The 22,492-nt window shown below is 36.0% G+C and overlaps 1 protein-coding gene across 3 annotated transcripts in view; it reads right to left on the bottom strand.

The window, feature by feature from the left end:
* LOC128681950 (kinesin-like protein KIF21A) overlaps positions 1-2,420 on the bottom strand; it is a 67,536-nt gene extending 65,116 nt beyond the window's left edge. For 2 of the 3 annotated variants that reach the window (XM_053766333.2, XM_053766324.2), the window contains exons 1-2: positions 2,117-2,420; positions 721-771 (exon numbers count right to left, since the gene is read on the bottom strand). In XM_053766333.2, the coding sequence (XP_053622308.1) occupies positions 721-758 (38 nt within the window). In that variant the 5' untranslated portion in view covers positions 759-771; positions 2,117-2,420. The remainder of the gene's footprint in view (positions 1-720; positions 772-2,116) is intronic. The other variant, XM_053766343.2, reaches the window with a different exon arrangement.
* Positions 2,421-22,492: the final 20,072 nt, after the last annotated feature.

The following is a 22,492-nucleotide window of genomic DNA, read 5'->3' on the forward strand; positions in this document are numbered from 1 at the left end:
TCAACTGTCAAGGGTTTTTATCTCTTTCGGTATGTTCTTTTTAGGCCCATCTCTGTGGCATGAAAGCTGCGTGACAGAGACAGGTAAAATATGCGTTGCAAAGCATTACGCAACGGGCACCCAGTTCGAGCACAGCCGAGGCGGGTGAGTCGGTCCTACAAATTCAAGTGGTGCTGGACCGGCTAGATTGCAATTTGTTTTTTCGTTGCCTGCATCGACCCCGTTGATATTAAACTGTGGTTGGAATATGGCCACAGTGTAATAAATAGTGGTGTATATGTAGTATAGCTAGTCTCTGCCTCACGCGGAAAGTGGCCACGTTCGCATTCAGGTTTATGAGGGATGAGTATGCGCACCGTAATTCACGAAACCCCTCATACGTTCCCAAACGCACTGCGCTTATGGCGCCAACCCCGGCGTCTGCATCATACAACCACGAACGTACCTATTAACCTGCAGGATCTTATGATTGTGTGCAACAATGTGCTTGTTTTATATGTTTTGTCGGGAGTGTCCGACCAGTGGTAATTAGAGTAGTGTCTCTCTCACAACGATTTACCTCAGCGGTTAAGCGTCGGAGCCGAGGCTTCGCTTGCCTACTTTTGCCCAGGGCTACGTTTTCGTCACCTCGTCACTCCGTCGTCGGCATCCCTAGTTGTCAGACCATTGGCAAACATATCATCGTTGACGACGTGAATGGTAAAGATAAAAATCTCTTACCTTACAGCCACCCGCACGCTGGACTCGTCGCTCGCCATGACTGCAGCTCACCTGAACAAATATACACATACATTGACTATTGTAATGTGTTGTACCAACAGTTAATTGCATAACAATTCTGCATTAATGACATTTGTTTTATGCACAACCTTGTGCCATTTTTGTATCTCTTTTGTGGGTGTTTAAGTATTCTTATGGTTCGTTGACAGATTAATGTTTTCAGGTCACTACGGTATATATTACCAAATGTCATTGTTATTCTAAGATGGCATTTTTCTCTGCTTTGTTTTTATTCACTGATTTGTAGTTACTCCAGATTTTCCGGGTCATAATTTATTTTTTGTCTGTTCCCATTACTTGGGATCGGCCCTCCTAGTGCTCAGGCACCAGAATGTTTATTTCTATTTTTAGACATAATTTTTATACCTTATTGTAAAAGAGCATATAAAACAAGTAAAAAAATAATAAAAGTAATATTTATGAAAATTTATCTTCGGTCTAATTCCAAAAGGTGACTTGCAAAACCAGGATTGAAATGGTTTTTCACTTGCCAAATGTCTCTCAATATAGAAATAATAGTTATTCTTTCTGTTTGTTATGTTTTACATGTTCTGTTTGTTATGATCAAATTTTTATGAACTGGTACTTGTTTTATGAGACAAAGAGAAATGAAAGTAGGAGTAAGAGTTCTACTATTTATATAAAAACAAAAGTTATGATCCTAATTTGTCCATGGAGTGCAATAGTTTTGGACTGGCATGTTGAACCTCAAGACTATGATCCTTATTCTTCACAGTGTACAATTGATTTGGTAGTCACAACACTTTGGCAACAGAGATGTTAAAATAGTAATGTTTTGGTATCCAGATTCAAAGTAAAATAATGTTCTGTCACAGACAGAAATTACAGTAAAAACATTAGAAGAAGAAGATATTATCTATATTTTTTAATAGTATAGTAGTGGTATTGTGTAGTTTGCATTACTGAAAATAATATATACAAGTAGGTAATTAATTCAATTAATATTACTTAAAAAATTTATGATTTTTATGAGAAAACATATTGCAATGATACAGATAAATAATAAATTAAAGATTCTTGGCTTTACGAATATTTTGAGGCTTAAGAAAATAAAAAACTAGAAACACATGAGAACATTATTTTTTATAGTAATGGGTTTTCAAACTGGCGATATTATAAATCCAACGTTTTATAATAAGAAGCAATGATACTTATGTCATAAAAACGAAGATAAGTTTTTATGTAAGTACTTAGAATTTTTGTGTTCGTAGTAGACCATGGTTATGGCAACCAACCAAGGATATGGCATTTTCTAAGCGTATAAGTTAGAATAACGGAACAGCTGAGAGCAACGATAGATATATTATATACTTACACAGAGCTTAGAAATCCTTAGTATTACTTCCAATACATCACATTTCACAAAAAAATCTTCGTAACTAAGCGTCAATTCGAAAGAACAGAGATTTTTAGTCCATCTTTCACTAATGTAGCATTGTAAGTTCGACCAGCAAATTCACAATTCTCTTGTATTAATTTAGAACACAATTTTTAACTCTAGCTTTCATTTTCTATAAACGCAGCAGCAAACAATTGAATAAACGGAAATTAGTATTTAGAAAAGCCGCATTACCATTCACCGAGCCGTTCACAAACGAAAATAATGAATGTTGAAACGAGACGGCAACATGCTATCAAAATTAAAAACGTCAAAACCCAGCCGTCCAATGTCAAATTGACATTTTAAAGAGTATTACCAGTAATACCTTACCTTACTAACTACTATTTTCTACTAAATATAAAGTGAGCGAGTGTACAGGTACTAACTGAAGCAGAAACTTATCTCGTTGGGAACTTGGGATGTGATGGATGATGTTAGATCGTACTACGCTTTTACAATTTTTCATTTTAGAGAAATCATGTTTATCTTATTTCCACTTACACTAATTATAATACATTATTTTGTTTGTATAGGTTTTTGGAGTTTAGTAAAAAATGCTGTGAAGAACCATGAATTTTGGATGTTTTTACTGAAAATTCATGGCTTTTAATACAGTCAGGTCACAAGATAATATTCTCTCTCATCTCTGCATGTTGCCGGTTGCGTTCCGGGTTGTAAAGCCGCGAAGCCTGATGTCAGCGTAAGAGAAACTTAAAATTTTTAAGATTCGGCTGTGAAAGTTTATTAGCGGTTGCGTGCAGCTCCTCTCGTGGTAGCATATATTAACAATTATTTTTCCGGGATGAAAGGCTTTCTCCATACTTTAAAATATTGGTAATACATATAAATGTAAATTTCAAGAAGATTATCTGAGGTAACAAACAAAGAAACTTACTTTCGCATTTATAATATTAGGATATTAGTTTTTATTAGCATTAAATTTACGATAATTTATTAACGTGTCTAACTTTTAAATAAATGCTTTGACTTTGACATTAAATTTCAAATTTTATTCAAATGGTTTAGCCATTAAAGCGTGACAGATATACAGTACAAGATAGACTTTATGATTTATAATGGATAAAAGGGTTTTCTTTTAATTTAAAACTACTGTGACAATATTACTCTAAATGGCAATACTTGAATCACGACAGTAGCGCCATCATAAACTTATTCCTGGAACTAATAAGTTTTTGAATATGTTATACAGTATTATTAATTTGTCACAGTCACAGTAGAGGTCACTATTTATGTTGGCTACACATTGTCGAACTCTGACAGATTTTGATGAGAATGTATGAACCTTAGATAAAAGAAATATATATGTATGAACGTACATTGCATAGTTTGTATGAGAGCTTTTAATAGAAGAGAAAGAAGGGAAGTATCTATTGTATAATCTGCCATTACTCTTTCTTGAATATTGTTTTCCAATAGTAAGTACGTATAACAAAGTAAGTCAAAAACTATTTTTAAAAACATGTTATGATTGTAATCTAGTGCTACTAGAAAAAAATATATATGTGAAACATGATTATCCAAAGGAAATAAGAGAATCGAGCTGATCACTTTCCCGGCAGCAGATCATCTCGAAGCGACTTGACCAGTTTTCAAACACACAGCAGTGGACCAGAAAGAAACTAACAACTTAGATTATTGATGTTTATTACCATATATTAATTCATAGTAGTTAGGTTGGTAACAAGGTGACTCACCGTTGGGTCCACAAAGCCTCCCAACAAATTATAGACCAGCTGTTTGTTACGTGAATACTAGTTTGAGTCGTAATGATATTTGTCCACCTGGACTCGTAGCCTATAGAGATTAAAGGCATTTGAAATAGATATGTTTAACTTGGTTGCTGTGCTTGGTTGTGACCGACAGTAGTTAGATATTTGTGATTGAAAGAAAATAAAATATTGTATAATGAAAATAGTGTGGGATAAAATTGCGTTTTGTGATATAAAGTTCAATTTATTAGATGTTTTTTACTTTCCCGTTATGTTTATTTTCAATAATTTGGTTTGTCTCAGTTTGAGACAAACCGAATTACCCCCGTGCCGCGGAGGAAAAAGTCTTCAGCTTTTTGGTCTTGTGAGTGTTTGATCGTGATGTGATGAGGGTAACACCCTTGCATCTCCTGGTACCAGGATATGGTTAAAAGCTTCAAAATTATACTCCACCCGGCGATGTCAGAAATCTGGTTTACAGTAATTTCGCAAGTAATCAGTTTTTGTAACTATAGAAATATACATTTTAAATGACCACGCGAAATTTCATTACTGCTCCTCTGGTCGATCTGTTCAATCTTCTATCGGTAAACTTTTATTGAGTTTATGTGGCACTCATTAGAATTTAGTGATATAGAAATCTAGTTTTATTATAGTCCCGTTAATGTTTACTACCATTTAGTACCAGTATAGACATAACGCAACTTCAGGCGAAGTTGTATGGTGATTAAGGCACCAAGACTGTGATCGAAAAGTCCTATCTTCAAATCCTTTTAGAGTTTCGTGGTTTTTGCAAATGAAAAATGTATTTTTTTTTGACAGCAAAAAGGGCGTGAAAAGATATGAGAAAAGCGCGTGTGACACGACTGGCGTTGCAGGCATCCATATGTTGCGGTAACCACTTCCCATCAGGTGGGCCGCATGCCTGTTTGCTTGCTCAGAAGTATAAACAATAACGGCAATTTTAAGCTTTTAGTCTGTATGTACCGGTAACTAAATATTGCATGTTTAATTTCATATGCTTCCGGCAGTCCTACAAAGTTGAAATTTCCCCCACTAAATCGCTTCAGTTTCATAGTGAACCAAGAATGAGCTCCCATAATGGGGGAACTCCTCACAGAGGTTGTTACATCGATATCATATTTTGTCTCGTGTGGTTCCGTCCTAGAATAGGACCACATGCTCCCTTGGATGTCGTACGAAGCGACGAACGGACACATCCTAGGTAGCCGATAGGCAATAATAACATTCTCAAGGAGGGTGGACGTCGAAGGAGGTTGAGTAAATTACACCTAGGTGTAACCATCAGCGACGGGCTGCACCTAAGTCTAGATGAAGACGCACCTAACATAAGATATACAATACATGTATGTTTTTGACGACTTCGGTGGCGAAATGGTAAAGTGCTTGCCACTGAACCGAGAGGTCCCGGGTTCGATCCCCGGTCGGGTCATGATGGAAAATGATCTTTTTCTGATTGGACCGGGTCTTGGATGTTTATCTATATATGTATTTGTTATAAAATATAGTATCGTTGAGTTAGTATCCCATAACACAAGTCTCGAACTTACTTTGGGGCTAGCTTAATCTGTGTGATTTGTCCTAATATATTTATTTATTTATTTATTTATATAAGTAATTATACTAAAAATGTTGGTGACTATAAGTTTTATACGTATTAACCTAACAACCTGATAAAAATATGTGAGCTACAATTTTCTGTTATCCTGTGGAAGAAAGTATATAGGTTCTTGAGTTTGAATTTATTTCATATCATATCCGAAATATATCAGCGCATGGCAAAGATTTATATAAAATACTAGATAAGCTGCTTTTCTTTTTCTTGCGGATCGAAAAATTTGATAAACGAATGAGAAATTGATTATTGATATTATTTATCGCAAAACTAACTGCATCTCTCTCTCATCTGCGGGTATCCTCAGTTTGCGCTCTCTCTCTCTCAGTTTTTTCAGCACAGGGTCCCCTTTCTCACTTTGTCTTCACCATTTCGCACAAACTTCGACATACTTAGTTGTCAGACTGTTTATTGGCACGCATATTTCACCCTTGACGACATCAAGCCAGAATATCTTGAGTTTGCTGCATCTGCTAAGGCGGTGGTGGTCACCGCTTTGAGAGTGTCAGTTTAGTTCACTAGTGTGTACGCGACTACCTGCCACTAGATGGCGGTAAGTATTCATAAAAATCATGTCAGATGCCTTTAGGCGACTTGAATGAAATCTAACACAAGTGTTAGCAATAACACACTCGATATGATGATGATCTGCCAAGGCCACGCTTAGTGAATGAGGATAGACCCGGAAAAGCGCTCAGATAAGGAGTGGGTGATGATGAAAAGCGAATTGACAAATGAACTCGTCTAGTCTAGGACAAATCAAGCAATAGAATTACACGGTCGACTGCAGTGGATACACTGGTTTGCATCGATCTGGCGTCGTCCCAGCGATCCGTCATACTTGCACCACATAATATACATATAACGTATTAACCAGCAAGATGTTTGTATCCATGAGAACCTCGGCTTTGCATCGACGATACTGGAAAAATATTTTAACGGAGCGTTTCTGGGGAAATATTTGCATAAGACGGATTTACGAGTAACGCCCGCCGACAACGAGCGGTGTTGGTGTCATTATTTTTTTTTAATTAGAGCACGTTTAATCTAAAACTAGCCTGATGGGAAGCAAAGATGAGGTCTAGGGTGGTTGTGGCGCATACAAATATCGTGTATTGGCTGAAAAAATGCATGTTATTAATCATTAGGAAAAATTTGGCAAATACAATGTGACCGCCCACTTATCTTAATAGCATATAATCTATGCTATTAAGATAAGTGTTATATATATATATATATATATATATATATATATATATATATATATATATATATAACCACTTGCTTGAACCAAGTGCTTGAACCACTCGCAGGAATCGCACTATATATTGGTGAAAAACGACACACAGACAGATATATATATATATATATAACCACTTGCTTGAACCAAGTGCTTGAACCACTCGCAGGAATCGCACTATATATTGGTGAAAAACGACACACAGACACGGCAAAGAACTATGTTTTTATAATAGGTATAAGGATAATATACAAGAGGCCAATCCAATTTCCTTTAGTTCGCTCGTAGTTCGTGTTTTATTGAACTCTTTTTCAAAGCTATGAAAAACAAATCCTATTCGTAGGCTCAATATTATTTTATGTGCACATTTATGTTTGGAAGGGTCCCACGACGTGCGCTAACGCATGTCGGGGCGAACGTCCGCCTCAAACAATACGCAATGGTTTATTACTAAGCTCAAGACACGCTATAACGAGGTTAGAGGACTATCACTCATGGATATATTAATCTGGAATAATCTATCACTCATGGATATATTAGATAAGTTTTTGCTTGTCGGGTTTCTACATTTTATTTTAAAAACGAGTAAAATTCGTTCGCGAATATTTGACTTCGACTTGATGAGTTCGACTTGGTGAGATGTAAATATCAAACTCGCACAACGCACGCAGATCCATGAGTGACCCTTCTGTGTTCTTTTTAATTTGAGCTGAAATGTTCAGCAAGTGTGACCTGCCAGGGGCCAGTGACTGGGTCCTTGGTTTCACACACTTCAACCAGCTAAGTAAGGTTATGTTTAGATTATATACTTGTTTAACGTTCTTAGGAAAATTATTATTCCCATTATTTTTAATAGGTTTAACTTCAATATACTAAACGGCTTCCGATCGTTATGACGTGCAGTAACTTGGAATATAAATGGGTTTTACGAAGGGAAGCCAATTATAAACGAGGAAAATTAAATGCAATGGAGTAAGATTTTTACATTTAATTGTACTGAATTTATATAATTTTACGGATAGTTTTTTTCTTACGTTTGGGGTCACATATTTCTGAAGATTACGTTCGTTCAGCATGCATTCAAAAACTATTGCACGGATTTTCATGTGGTTTTCACAAATAGATAGATAAATACAAGTACATTTCTAAGGAAGGTTTAGTGGTATCATTTTTATGTTTTAGGTACCCTAACGGAGTCGGGACAGGCTGCTAGTATTACATATTATGTTTTATTTTATTCTGTGGTAGGTTTCCAGGATCAGATTTTTCAGACGTGCTATCAGGAACCCTGTGTGGTCTACGATCATCGCCGACGGTGGCAAGCGTCCAGTACCTAATGGCAATCATAAAAAGCCCTTTATCCGGTTAACTACTTACATCTAGTTAAATTATAGTTTACGTGAGTACTTAACTTCCACTGATTGCATTTGCTCACTATCGAAAACCTTATCTCTTCATAGTCGTATTTTCTCATGGCACTATTAATGGAGTGGTTTGCCATTGCCTACCATTTCACGCACACGTTAATCTAATTGACCAGTGTGCAGGTCTCCATACGATGTACAGGTGGTGGTCTTTGAAAACTACTATACACAAGTCAGATTGGTATGCAAATTCATGTACACATCCTACTCGTGTAGATAGGATTTGAACCTGGGACCAATCGATCCAATTACACCACCATCGCTTCAAAAAAAACTTTTTTGCAGAAATTAATCAGGAAACAATGTTTTATACTTGTAAACTTTCAGTAATAAATTGCTAAGTTTTAATAATCTGTCTGTGTTAGTAACGCGAGTAGTTTACCTGATGCGGTGTCGCCAACTCAACTCAAATGTCAATAATAATAATTTATTGCATCTCATGTGTTACATACGTTTGATCATATGGTTTTAAAGGTAACATTTGGCAACTGTGAAGGCATAGCAAAACAAAATTCTATCAAAATTTTGACAAGTAAAATAATTTTTTTGAATTAAAATGTGTCGTCTTACAAACTCAAACTCAAATAATCTTTATTTTTCTCTACAATCCTGGTTGTATGATATACAGATCTTTTTAACGACACGATTGTTACACGATTGTTGAACAATGATACAAGTCAAATTTTCATTAGGTTGCGTTTATTTTAAAAGTATTTTAATTTAATATATTTTTTTAAGGATATTGGTCACATAACACTTCTTTACGGAAGGAGGACTACCACCACCATGTATGTAGATCGTAGATTTATGAAAAAATATCTTTTTCTAAGCGAACGCTGATTTGGGCATAGGAAATTCTATTAACCCCACAGACATTCAATTTATCTTATGATTAGTTCACATTTTTATAAGTAAATAAATCTTTATATTAAAAAAAAATAAGAGAAATAAATAAATAATACGTATTTATATGACAACAATAAAAAAATAAATGTTAGAATGTAACATTCGATGTTATGAAGTAAATTTTGTTATTTTTCTTAAACCTGAACAGGAATTTTAAAGTTTAATTAATTTATGGACCTTTTTTTTATTTACCTCATTATGGGAACAGATAAAAAATAAATAAAATATTGACAAATCTCACCATAAAAACCGTATAGACGCTAACCTAATCAAATACCTAAAGTATTTAATAGTAATTACAAACCGATGTGGTTTATATTGACAGATTTGTGACTCCCCTTTACATTTAATTTCCAATAGCATTTTCTGTAATGTGTTAGCTTAGTTTTACAACTCATAAACAAGGAGACGTGAAATTGTATGTGTGAACGCTGCGACTGCGACACTAAGGAGATGCGCAGGAGTTGCGGCGTGCTAGATGAGCGACGGAACGCTGTACGACCCGATGTAACGCAGTGCGTGCATTGTAATTGCGGTGACAATAAAAGTCATAATTAACGACGAGTGTATCTAGGACACCGGATAAGTCAAAACGTGGATATTTCTCACATTTGGCTCACTTATTGAGTGATGATATAGAGCTGGCGATGCGCCACACGCAGCTCGTCGTGTTTACATTGATTCAATGGCGCCCAGACAGTTTCAGGTCAGCCATTACAAACAATATATAAGTGTAAGTATTATCATTTGTTCTCGCTGTACTAATAAAAGTACAGACGGTACGGTGTTGTGTTAGTGATAGTGCCATTAAAATTTAAAATTAAATTTAAATTTTAATAAAAAACGGCCAAGTGATATAGAGTGAAATTTTTAAACAAGCTAACAGTTAAAGCATGTAAGGAAAAATATTATATATTGTTCTGTCAATGTCAAATATTGTATAATCTGTCAAGCAAGTGAAGAAAAATAATGAGAGCGCTGCTGTTTGTTGTCTGCTTCTTCTTTTTAGCCAACAGGTGGCTGGCAACTCTGGGTGTTTATCAACCAATCTTGTTCTTAACCAGTGACCATGACCATGACCATGATATTTGATATTGCAATGGCAATAAAAAGTAGTTTGTTTAAAATTCATTTACTTCTCAATCTGACAAACTGTAAAGTGCTATAGTGACAAAACATATTTTAAATTAAAAGTAGCTTAGCTTTAACTATGAGTAATTGTAATTGTATAAATGAATAGGGGAAAAACCTCTTGTTGCGAAAGCACGATTGGAAAGCTCCCTTGATATGTATAGATCATCTTGTCTGGGGACAGGACGACACGACCTCATCTGATACATTATAAATATCAAGAAAATATTCATGAAATCAATCTTCAGGTTTCGGTGACACTATATAAGGACGCATTCGGGATGTAGATGAGATAATCTTGTTTGGCATTCATCTCGATGAATGAATTGCCATGTTATGTGCCATTTCTAGAACATTTTTTTCCTTAGAGTATGAGGATTGACGTTTAGCACCTCTTTGTATCAAAGGCTCTGACATTGTTTATCGTGAAATTGTGTGGAGAAATTATGAATTAATCCGATTTTCACAGTAAAGAAATTTAATTTTAAATTTTAATAGCACAATCACTAACACAACACCGTAACGTCTGTACTTTTATTAATACAGCGAGAACAAATGATAATACTTACACTTATATATTGTTTGTAATGGCTGACCTGAAACTGTCTGGGCGCCATTGAATCAATGTAAACACGACGAGCTGCGTGTGGCGCATCGCCAGCTGGGAACAAAGTGCAGGCTGCACTTCGCAGGTCCCTGCGCCGCCTGGCCGCCTATAATAAAATAAATATATCGTAGCGGTAAACGTTTTATAGCGGCGGGGGTAGCGGCGAGCGGGGCGGCAGCGCGGGGAGGGTGTGCGTTGACCTCGGGCCGGGTTTACGAGTGCATTTGCACAGTGACACCCCCCCGCGCACCGCGCCCCGCCGACGTCTCCATGCGTGCACGCAGCGACGCGATTCTCGAAATCGCAAAAAACGGCCAATTATGATTGATATGGCCAAGATCGGCGATGGCGAGAAAAAGTTGAAAATTGCCCGCCAAATTGGATTGCTTTCCAGTTTATTATCGTGTAGACAGGAATCTAGACTTAAAAAGCTACCTGTATATTAACATTTATTCAGGTTTCGTAAAGAGAAGGCCTCTCGTTTATTTATACTTTATGGGTTTTGACCTGCGATCGAGTCGCTATTATAATGTAGGATATCGGAGCGTCCAGTCGGCGTTAATGAAGGCTATGCTTATAGACACGCAATGATGTTATTAGTATTCTGAATACAGCTATCGCAATGCTGGGTACGACTGGCCTGAGCCGCCCCGAGTACATTCTCCGCTTCATTGAGGTTGAGGCTAACAAAACTAGAGATCTACCGCGAAAGCGCATAACCATTCAAAGCTTTCACGTCTCGTGAATGCTTTGCTCGACCACACAGCACGCTGGTGCGACGGCCTTGGAGCTACAAAGCTAATAGACGGAAGACATGGAAAAAAGTTTAAGTAGTGTGTGAAACAGCTCCTAGTTGCCGTGTTATTTGTGTAGGGGGCGTGAGCGGCGGAGACGTAAGAGGGGAGGGTTTGTCGAGCAAACAGCAGCTTCCCCGGGCCAACTCGCGACCTCCTATTGTCCCGAAAGCACATCTCTAGTACATACAATAGCGTAGCTAGGTAACCATCGGCTCTGGTGCTAGAAATTTCGGGGCTTGGTTAACATCGGAAATTTGGTTAACCAACAACTTGTTTAACCCGTCGATCGCGCAGTTCATAAGGTAGACCGTGTTTTATTAATGAATGAGAATCCAGGTCCTGGGGCAGAAAAGCTCTACCCCATCTAATGTGTTTGTCTTATACTAGCTGTAGCCCGCTGTAGTTTTTTCCACAGCTAAAATAAGCCTATGTCACTCTCTAGCTCTCAAATTAACAAAAATCAATCTAATGCACCGTTTTGGCGTAAAAGAAGGACAATCAAACACACTTTCACATTTGAAAAATAAATATGGCTTTATTTTTCCAAGTGATTTTAATCTACCCATTCCATACATTGGACCATTCAAACAGTCCCTATGGAATTCTGATAATTGGGGCTAGGACCGCGCTGTGAATATCTTGCGATTTAATAACGCCTATCCTAACACCTCACGGGTGAAGATTAAAGAGCCCCTAACACTTGGCCCCGGGCCTCATCACTGCCTAGCCCTTCGATAGCTACGCCACTGGGCACACATTACAAATGCGTACAAAGCACCGCTTACCGCTTTAACATAACTACACGTTTGGACCGTTGTGGATTTCGTCATTGATGGTTTTAACATGATTTTTAAATACTCATAACTGTTTATTTATAATAATTAATTAAAAGCAGTTTTCAGTGTTTAACTTTTATGTTAGGCACCAGCAAATTATTGCTTTTAATTTTTTTTTCTCAACAAACAAGGCAAAAATCTATCTAAGCTAAGTTCCATGACTAAGAAAATTAGTTTTTTTTTTTTCATGTTTCCACAATATATATATATATATATACGAGATACGCTCGATGCCTCGGTTTTATGTCGTGGAAACATGAAAAAAAAAACTTTATATATAGAGTGTTTGTTTGGCAGCAGCCGTGGGCAACAACTAGTGGGCAATAAAAACAGCTAAGCAAGCATAAAACCTTTTGCACGTAATTTTAATTTCCCTCTTGGCTAAAATTGTGAGGACCAATGCATCGCCACCGACACTAAAGTTATTTAATATGAAACATAAATATTACATACAGTACATATTAATAGGTGTCTCGCTATTTTAGGGGGACATGGGCAAGTTTTTTATCGGCAGTTTATATACCGTAAATAATATCGTCTTCGGTAATACCAGACCTTCTGTCTTCTGTGTTGGCAGGTTGACAGTCTTAGGATCCAATCAGAAATAAAAAAAACGCGCTTTGTTTAATCTAATCTAATATTTTTGACGGCCACTGAACCGGTCCCGGGTTCGATTCCCGGTCGGGTCATGATGGAAAATGATCTTTTTTTTCTGATTGGCCCGGATCTTGGATGGTTATCTATATATGTATATGTTATAACATATAGTATCGTTGAGTTAGTATCCCATAACACAAGTCTCGAACTTACTTTGGAGCTAGCTCAATCTGTGTGATTCGTCCTAATATATTTATTTATATTTTATTTATATTACATACATAGGTCGTTGGTCAATTTTAAAACTCTTATTAAAATATACAATCTTTGTGAATGATAAAATCAATATGCCAATAACACAATAGACACATAATAATCCAAATAATGTTCTAGAAAAAGGAAGAAAAACATAGAATGTACCGGTTCTATGTCGATCTAGTAAGGAAGACGTGATACTGTGTTTAGATATGTAATTTGATAGGTAACAACAGCATTCCCAATGAAGTCAACCTTCATTGGGAATGCTGTTGTTACCTATCAGATATCAAGGCCTATGGAGTGGTCGTAATATAGAGTGAAACCATACGCAGAAGGGCTCCATCCTCAAGTTTTCTTGGGCATAAAATATACCTACATTGATTGAATAGGCTAGTTGTCAAATTTTTGTTTTGATGACTATTCGAAGGCTATAATATTAGAAACGCATGGGAAAAAATACTGTGATAATGACAATGCTTTCAAAGATAAGTATGTCAAAAATAAAATCACACATTTCTGGACTCGTCCAAACGCCCCATACTAAATGACATGGAGGAGTGACGTCACAACGTGCTAAAATATTCGCTATAAAAACTATGCTTGTTCGACAGCTACCTTAAATATAGTACGTTTATGGTGATGACTTCGTAATAAAAGTTGTTAAAAATTATTGTTTTCTTAGATGGTTAAATTTATTTTTATGATTTCATACTATTTTTAAACGGATTTTCCAACCAACCAACCAACTTTAAATCTTCGTATTTAGATCCAGCTACATTGTTACAGTCTATGAATTATTATGGTGATCCTAAATATATTTGTTTTATCTAAATTAAACATATTTTTTACAATTTTCTGACCTTGTCAACTACCCTATTCTTTTTAGTGTTTGCAGACGGAAGTTAATACGCATTAAAACTTTTTATTATTCAGTTAAATGGTTTACTTGCATACTCGGTAGATGCACATTAGGATAACGTTAGGTTAGCGTAAAGCCACGCATAGATCGAGCTACTAACTTTATCACACGGCGAGCATTCGCGCTTAATTTATCATCACGATTATTTTGGCGAACGTACTCGCCAATTATATATGCTGCTAGCTCTTTATCCGCGACTTCGTCAACGTAGAATATAACTTAAACTTAAATATAACTTATTAGATAATAGTGAATAGAATAGTAGTATAATTGTAAATGTTACCAGATTACTAATTTCTAGGAGCTGCTTTTGTGTGATACTTTCACCCCCCATAGGCTTGGGGATGATTTTTTAAAATAAAATCAATTGACATACCAAATTTTATCAAAATTAGTCCAGCGGGTAAGCCGTGAAAACGAAATAGACAGACAGGCATTCGCATTTATAATATTAGTTATGTATGGATTTTCAAACTCTAACGTATATCTAAGTCATCTGCAAAAATAAAGTTATTATTTCTTTGAGATAACTTTATTGCACACAATAAAATACAAAAAAGTACCAAAATTTATAAAGAAAATTTAATGACAACGGCGAATTCATCCCATAAAGGAATCTCAGGAAAGCACTGAAGTAAAGAAGAAACGGCGCAACAAACACCGCAACAAATGTGGTTCTTATAAGTATTCTAGCTATGCCCGCGGCTCCGCCCGCGTGATTTTCCCCACAGGAGAAGTTATTTTTCCGAGATAAAAGGTATCCTATGTACTTCTCCATACTTCAAACTTCATATCTGCAAAATTTCAAAAAAATTGGTTGAGTAGATAGAGCGTGAAGAGGTAACAAACAAAACTTACTTTCGCATGTATTAGGTATATAATTAGTTAGAATTATGACGATTTTAAAAAGAACGAATGTAGGTATATTACGTCATCATTAAAATCGCTCGCTAGAATGATCATGAGTTTATACTGCAGTCTATCAGCGGCTTAATGCTAACTAGAGAATCGATCGGAAGTAGATTTGCATATATACTTAGCAACCAGCTAAGCTAACCAGTTATTGGCTAATACTGTTAAAGACATTTATGTGCAGTCAATCAATGAATGGGTTAAGTTAAAGATTGTACAATGTCCCGAATTTCTCTATTGCCTATGAACAAGTTGACGGATCGTTTAAAAAGAATATATGACTTCGAGAAATATAGGCGACAATACCGCACTGTTGTTTTCGATTTAGAAACGGCGGACTTAGTTAAGAAAGTGGGTAGTAGGTACCCTATAATACAATTATTATGAAACCAGAACGTCAACTTTGTATCCGTAGGAAACTGGTTGACTTTTCATTCTCTTATTTCCTGTTTGAAACGTAGTCAAACAACTGTAAAAAGTGAAGTTTGCAAAGAGATAGAAGAGTCTACAATAGCATCGTTCTCAGGAACATTTTTTAGCTAAAATAGTATTTACAGTAATTTTTACTTTATTTTTAAATCAACTATGAAAGACCGATAACATTTATCCGCACCGAAAATCGCAAGATGTTTGGCAAATAATTTTTTATGCGGGCGTGTGATTTGATGTGGAATGTTGGACCCATGTAAGAATGTTTACTCCCAATTTCAACCTATCTCTACATGTGATACTTGATATTCGTTTTATTCTCGTTATTTGTTTTCAGATAAAATTGCAAATATAATGTATAATTATATATAGTAAGTACCTATACTTAGTTTTCAAAAAAATATGAAATAGGTCATCAGCTACACTATTTCTGAAGGAATCTTGAGCACCCCGCTGCACAGGGCACAGGCCTTCCTTATGAACGGATAGGTTTATTATAACTATTCCTTTATTAACTTTCTGATCTCACTTTGCTGTGACATGCACATAACAGGTTTTCATGAAAGCGTTGGTCGTTCACAGGAACTGTGCCTTCGTTCGCCGCGACACTGCCTTGATAAATCTAAACCCTTATTTTGCTTTCACATAACCGTCCCTTAGTTATAATTTGATTTCCTTTGCAGAAACACCAGATTGTTCAGATTCGAGTAGCAATATATTGGATGCTCTGGTTTGAGCAGATTTGTTGGAATGATATGATTGATAATTAAGATTTATATAATAGGATCTTGGAATAATGCCAGCGCTTTTGAAACTAAGCAACCTCTTACACTAAGAAGTCGCACATAGACTAGACTTGGAAAATAAGTTTTTTTTAATGATAATATGTATTTTTTTAGGTTTTCACCATGAAAAGACCTTTCCATACATAATATAAGAATTGTTTTTAGAGAAGTTTGATCCACAGATGAGCCACTTTGTATGTGAGAAAAAGTAACAGTTTTTGATATAGATTTTTCTTAGGAAACTCAGTTTAATTAAACGACTTACACCCACAATCAAACTGAGCCTTCACACCAGTGTTAAGGTGGGAAAATATGTTTTTGCATATTAAATCTCACGCATAACTGTACAGATTCAGCGAACTCGCATGCAATAACCGATGCCATTGCCATTTTAATGGCAATTCACTTCGGAATTTATTAGTATCCTATAGTTTTAGTTTAGTTATAGCTGCCCGGGCTATGAAACAGAGTTAGGGCCCCTAGACAATGCCTGCCTTAAACAGTTGTATTTTAGTATCGACGAGCGGAAAATTATTTCAGACATGTAAGCAATTTGATTTTATTTAGCCGTTTGAGCTGCTGGTGGTCTGAGCTGGATTTTAAAATATGGATTTCGGAGCGTTCGGGATAAAACGTTTTAAATTTTATGATACCGAATATGGGAAAGTACATTCTTTTATTGTAAAAAAAAAATGTGTAGCGCGCAGACTCGTTTCCTTTCATGTGTGTTCGGAAGGAATCGTAATTATGATACTGTCTAGATCATTGCGAGCATCAAATCGATGTTTTTATAATTTTCACTATCATGCGCTACAAAGGTATTTTTTTTTTACCAAACGGGCAAACAGATAAGAGGCCCACCTGATGGGAAGGGGTCGACACAGCATATGAACGCCTTCAACAGATGTAACTCACGTCCGTTACTAACGTTGTAAACTTTAACCGTGTCATTTTAAACACATTGCCTCGTCACCCTTCAATTCAGAACAACAATACAAGCACTGCTGTTTGGCTGTAGAAATAGAAGTGTGGTTTCTATACAGACGTTTATACCAACAGGCAGACGGTCCACCCGATGGGAGGTGGTCACCGCGTCTGCAACACTAGGGGTCTTCACTTCAGCTTATGTGCATTTGACATTAGGTATTTTATATTTGAAGCGGTGGTGGTGTAATCGTTAAGCCTGTGGATCGAAAGGTCTCAGGTTCGAATCCTACTCGTGCCACATGAGTTCGTATACCAATCTGAGTCATTTACTTAGTTTTCATCGATCACCACTTGCTTCCGGTTAAGGAAAACATCGTGAGGAAACCTGCACACTGGTTGATTATTATTAACTTGTATGTGAAATGGAGAAGGCAGTGGCACTCCATTAATAATGCCAAGAAAATTGTTGTGTGTGTATCATTCCACTACCCTCAAGTGACCCTATGCCATGAGGAATACGACTATGAAGAAGAATTAATTTTATATTTATTTTTTGCTGAAGTACGGTCCTGGCTGGTATTAAAGTTAAAACTGTTATTGTAAGTAAACTGACGGCACAGGAACTTAGCCATCTTTACGGGTTTATAACTATTGTAACACGCGACATTACGTACGCCGAATGACCGCCCGCAGTGAATTCTATTAATTTAATAAATGTGAATGTTTTATCTTGGTACTAGGTACTTCGTACTAATATTATAAGTGAGTTAGTTTGTGAGGATGCAAGTAACATCAATCATCATGTTATCAGGATGTGACAAGTATGTATTGTTACTCTTTCGCGCAAAATCTATTGGACCGATTGTTATGGATTTAGGTACACGGGTAGAATATAACTTATGAGTACATACACAAAGGGTATTTTTATCCAGAAATTCTCAGGAGAGCGAAGCCCCTGGCGCGCAGCGAGTAGTCTATGTATTTATCTTACACCTGATCCGAATCTATGCCTCTTGCCAAGGAAAATCATGGGATTACACAGTCTTTTTACAGCATATATGGATGAGGAAATAGAGCAAGTAAGAAGCAAAATTTACAACAACAATATTTGGTACACTTATACAAATGGACCGATGATTAGGTAATGCAGACTTTTATGGACAGTCCAATATTAATATTCTTTTTATTTTATTTTTTGCATTTACCATGTACTTAGCATGTTATAAAAATTTTGATACGTTTCTAGAAAGCTCTGTAGAAAGAATGCACATGCGATATCTTTAAACGTATATGTTTATTACTACATGTTGCCCGGGGCTTCGCTCCCGTGGGAATTTTGAGCTAAACTATAGCCTTTAGCAATCTTGATTAATGTAACTTTCTGATGGTGAAGAAATTTTTGAAATCGGTTCGGTAGTTTCGGAGATTGCCCGGCTCAAACATACAAACTCACAAACGTTTATCTCTTTATAATAATAGTATAGATTATATTGTACCTATAATTTTATATTCCGGCGTCCCAGCCCCTAATGCAACAACGCTGAAAATTAAGGGGGAAAAGATTAATTTATATTCCTTTAGTTTTCGTGTCTTTGTTCTTACTTTCGTTCCATATCAAATACCTATCTGGCCCTAGTTATCACCTTAAACTACAATAAGCCTTTTCTTAATGATAGCATACCGGTCTAACTAATCAAGATTTATCCACTCAGCTGTACTGTACCTAATCGGAATAGTTATACTCTATGCCAGCGTTTCTCAAACTTTCGGGAACTAGTTTTCATTTATACTTTTGTTTTTATACACATACATTTAAACAAAAATATCATGACAAGTAGACGGCTTCTTTCTATTTTTATTTCATTGATTTCTGAATAAAATGTTATTATTTGAGAAATCACATTTTTTAAGTCTGAAACAATGGTTTCAAACTCGCGCAATGGCGCGAAGTTGTAAATAATTTTGTTTCAGAATGGATAACGAAACTTTTAAGATACTGTTTGGTACCATTTTGTATTTAGACTAATATATGAATATACTTGATTGAAACAATTTTATTTTTTTAAATTTGTTTGAAAAGGTTTTCGTGGTACCTACCGAGCGTCACGAGATTTTAGAGGATAGTTGAGTACCACTGGACTAGCCTAGTGAACGGTTATGACACGCACTATGTAACAGCCTGTGACGAATGGATCCCGTAGTTAATTCGTCAGAATTCCTCGTTTTGTAACAACTAATAACACGTGGAACAGTTTTTGCTAGTTATTGTCTGTCCATTCATTAATCGATGTATGCAAGAAAACAACTAATTTATCTACTAAATTGTATTTGATTTTTCTTTGCATCTCGGAACAAAAAAGAAAAGAAAACCTTGTTAGCTTTTTTCTTAGATACTATATACAACGATACTTCATAAAATGGGAGACATAGAGTAAGTACATACTTTAGCTTTTTGTTTATTAACAGAAATTAGTAAAAAGAAACAATATATGAGAAACATGCATGAGTAACACTGGCTAGCAAATTCGAAGAAAGAATAATACATAAATGAGAAAAATCTGTAACCATCCAGACTAAAAGAGAAAAATAATTTAAAAAAAAAACTCCAAATAAAGAACAAACTTTAATCGAAAATGACGCAACGCTCATTCCTTATTCCGGCCAGTACGCGCCAAAAAAAGTTGTATACAAACGGGACGAGAAGAAGTGCACTCACTACCTACCTACTTAAGATTCGGGAGCAGCCTACCTGTGTCCTGGATGCGCGCGAGTTGCAAAAACTGCGTCTGCCGCTCCCACGCTTTGCCCAGGTCAACGACCGCGTGCATCCATGCTAATTTGACGAATATAGACTTGAGATAACGACGTCAATGCCTTCCGAAGATCCATCGATTATGGTGGGAGACACTTTTTTCTGCTACATTGTTGGTTTAATTGCTTTTATAATTAATCACTTTAATAAAAAAGTTTTCTTTTTTCACAATAAGCATTAGGATTATGCACTTCACTGGATAACGCTGGGTGAATCTATTTTTGTGAACCCTACTTGGCATTTGTCAAGTAGGATTTATGAAATTATGTCTAAATAAGTGAAAACGAGTTATTTTCACTTTTGTTGACTTGGGTCACCTAAATATTTTTATTTCATCATTTTTGCTAACGACGGGAATCGTAAAACAAACTCGTTTTTCGCATGCTCGAGAATCTTTTTTATTTTTTAATTTAGAAAAAAATACTTAGTCTCTTTCAATTTTAGTAGTTGGCGTTTCATTAGGACCACCTTAGCTTTAAACGAAATGTATAAGTTAGTTCACATGTCTACACCTGTGCTCTGGAAGTCGGCGGTAGACTTAGGGTGAGTTGCACCGTCAAATTTAACGTTGATTTTAACCGACGACGCTGACGTTTAGACAAAATGGCGTACTTTGCGTTTTCTGCGCACGTTAAAGTTGATGGTGCAACCCATAAGTAAGTTATTTTTGACGTCAATATGTGATGTTAAGTCATATTAAATTGATTAAAGAATTTTGAATTTTCACCTCACGCCAATTCATATTAGACATGGTGCAATTTGTTGATTGTGAGGAAGACATTGAGAAAAAATGTTTTCGTCACGTTTCTTGCATTACTTACTTCATTTGTAGGACTTAAATTGCATTGCATTGGAATAAGCTGCAAAGCTGCATGACAATTTTTCACAAAAATCTAGTGTGGAAATCCTAGCAAGATAGTATTATTAATTCTGTGGCATCAACCTAAAATTTATTGATTTAACTTTATTACTGCTACACACAGTGCACACAGGTCCTCGTCAGACCTAAACTTGACTGTAGGTCTTTAGATATGCGAAAATTGTGCTTTAGTTTTAAGGCTCCAGTATGATTTGGTTTTAAGGCAGATAAACTTGTGTTTTCTTAGATTCAAATTTTAAATAACATGCTTGACGATTGTGAAATTTAGATACGCATATATTTTCTTGAATCTTCTTCTAAGATTTGTCTTAGTTTGAAGAAAGTTTAGAAAAAACACAATTTATTGACTTTTGTTCGATACTTTTATGGAAGGAAAACAGGCATTTTACTGGCTAGATAGCCTCGAAAGTTGACTACAACAGGAATGTAGTCCTAGCGTTATCTGCTTCCTTTTTAGAAGCATCAGCATCACCTGTCCGGTCTCATGTCGGTGCAATTGGACCTCCTTCCTAGTTGCACACTGCGCTGAGATAACTTTACAATGTATCCAAATATTATAAATGCGAAATTAAGTTTGTTACCTCTTTACGTTCTGTCTACTCAACCTATCTTCTTGAAATGTTACATACATATAGTTTGAAGTATGGAGACGGACATAGGTTATAGCTTTCATCTCGGAAAAATAACTGTTCGCATGGGAAATTCACGCGGCGAAGTCTGGTATATTATAAATCGGATAATAATGCAACATTGTAATGATATGGAATTGTTTTGTGATTTGATTACATAACGAATTTAACTTTGCAATATCTTTGAATGTATTGAACATAATGAGTAATTACGTGGCGTATTACTGCAGTACCGAATCATCAATAATCATTCGATCGTTTGAAAAATTGCAATAAAAATTTAATGACAATAAATTCCTCACTTAATCACCTCAATCTCCATTGATTATAAAATAACTATAGTTAATAACCATCCCAAGTCAAGATTGTTCGCCAAAATTCAGGACAATTGCCACAGAAAAAGTACTAATTGAGTTCCGGAACTCGGTTGCAATTTTCTGTGGCAGTTAAGAGGTTTTTTTCCTGACTTGCGCTGGGAACAGGCCGTCCCGAAATGTCACCTAATTGGCTTGGCATACATGAACACGTTTTTCACTCCTTATTTTAAACTTTGAAGACGCAACCGTGCCTCTTTCATGTACCGACTGCTTCGGCGTTCAACCTCCTACATATTCATAACAGGAGGCAAAAAATAAGGACTATTGAAGATGAATGTTTTCGAAATTCTTATGTTGTGGCGCGCTTTAGATGTTTATGAAATAACGGTATTGACGTTATTCAATGGGTTTGTTTTGCGTGTATCAAATAAGAAGTATTTGATACACGATCCCATTTAAGATCAGTGTCATTGATATGGAACACGTACGTCTTTTTGGGTTATATAAATTTTGGCATTTTCATTCAAAATTTCACACA

The sequence above is a fragment of the Plodia interpunctella genome, chromosome 2, assembly GCF_027563975.2.
Source record: "Plodia interpunctella isolate USDA-ARS_2022_Savannah chromosome 2, ilPloInte3.2, whole genome shotgun sequence".
Lineage (NCBI taxonomy): Eukaryota > Metazoa > Arthropoda > Insecta > Lepidoptera > Pyralidae > Plodia > Plodia interpunctella.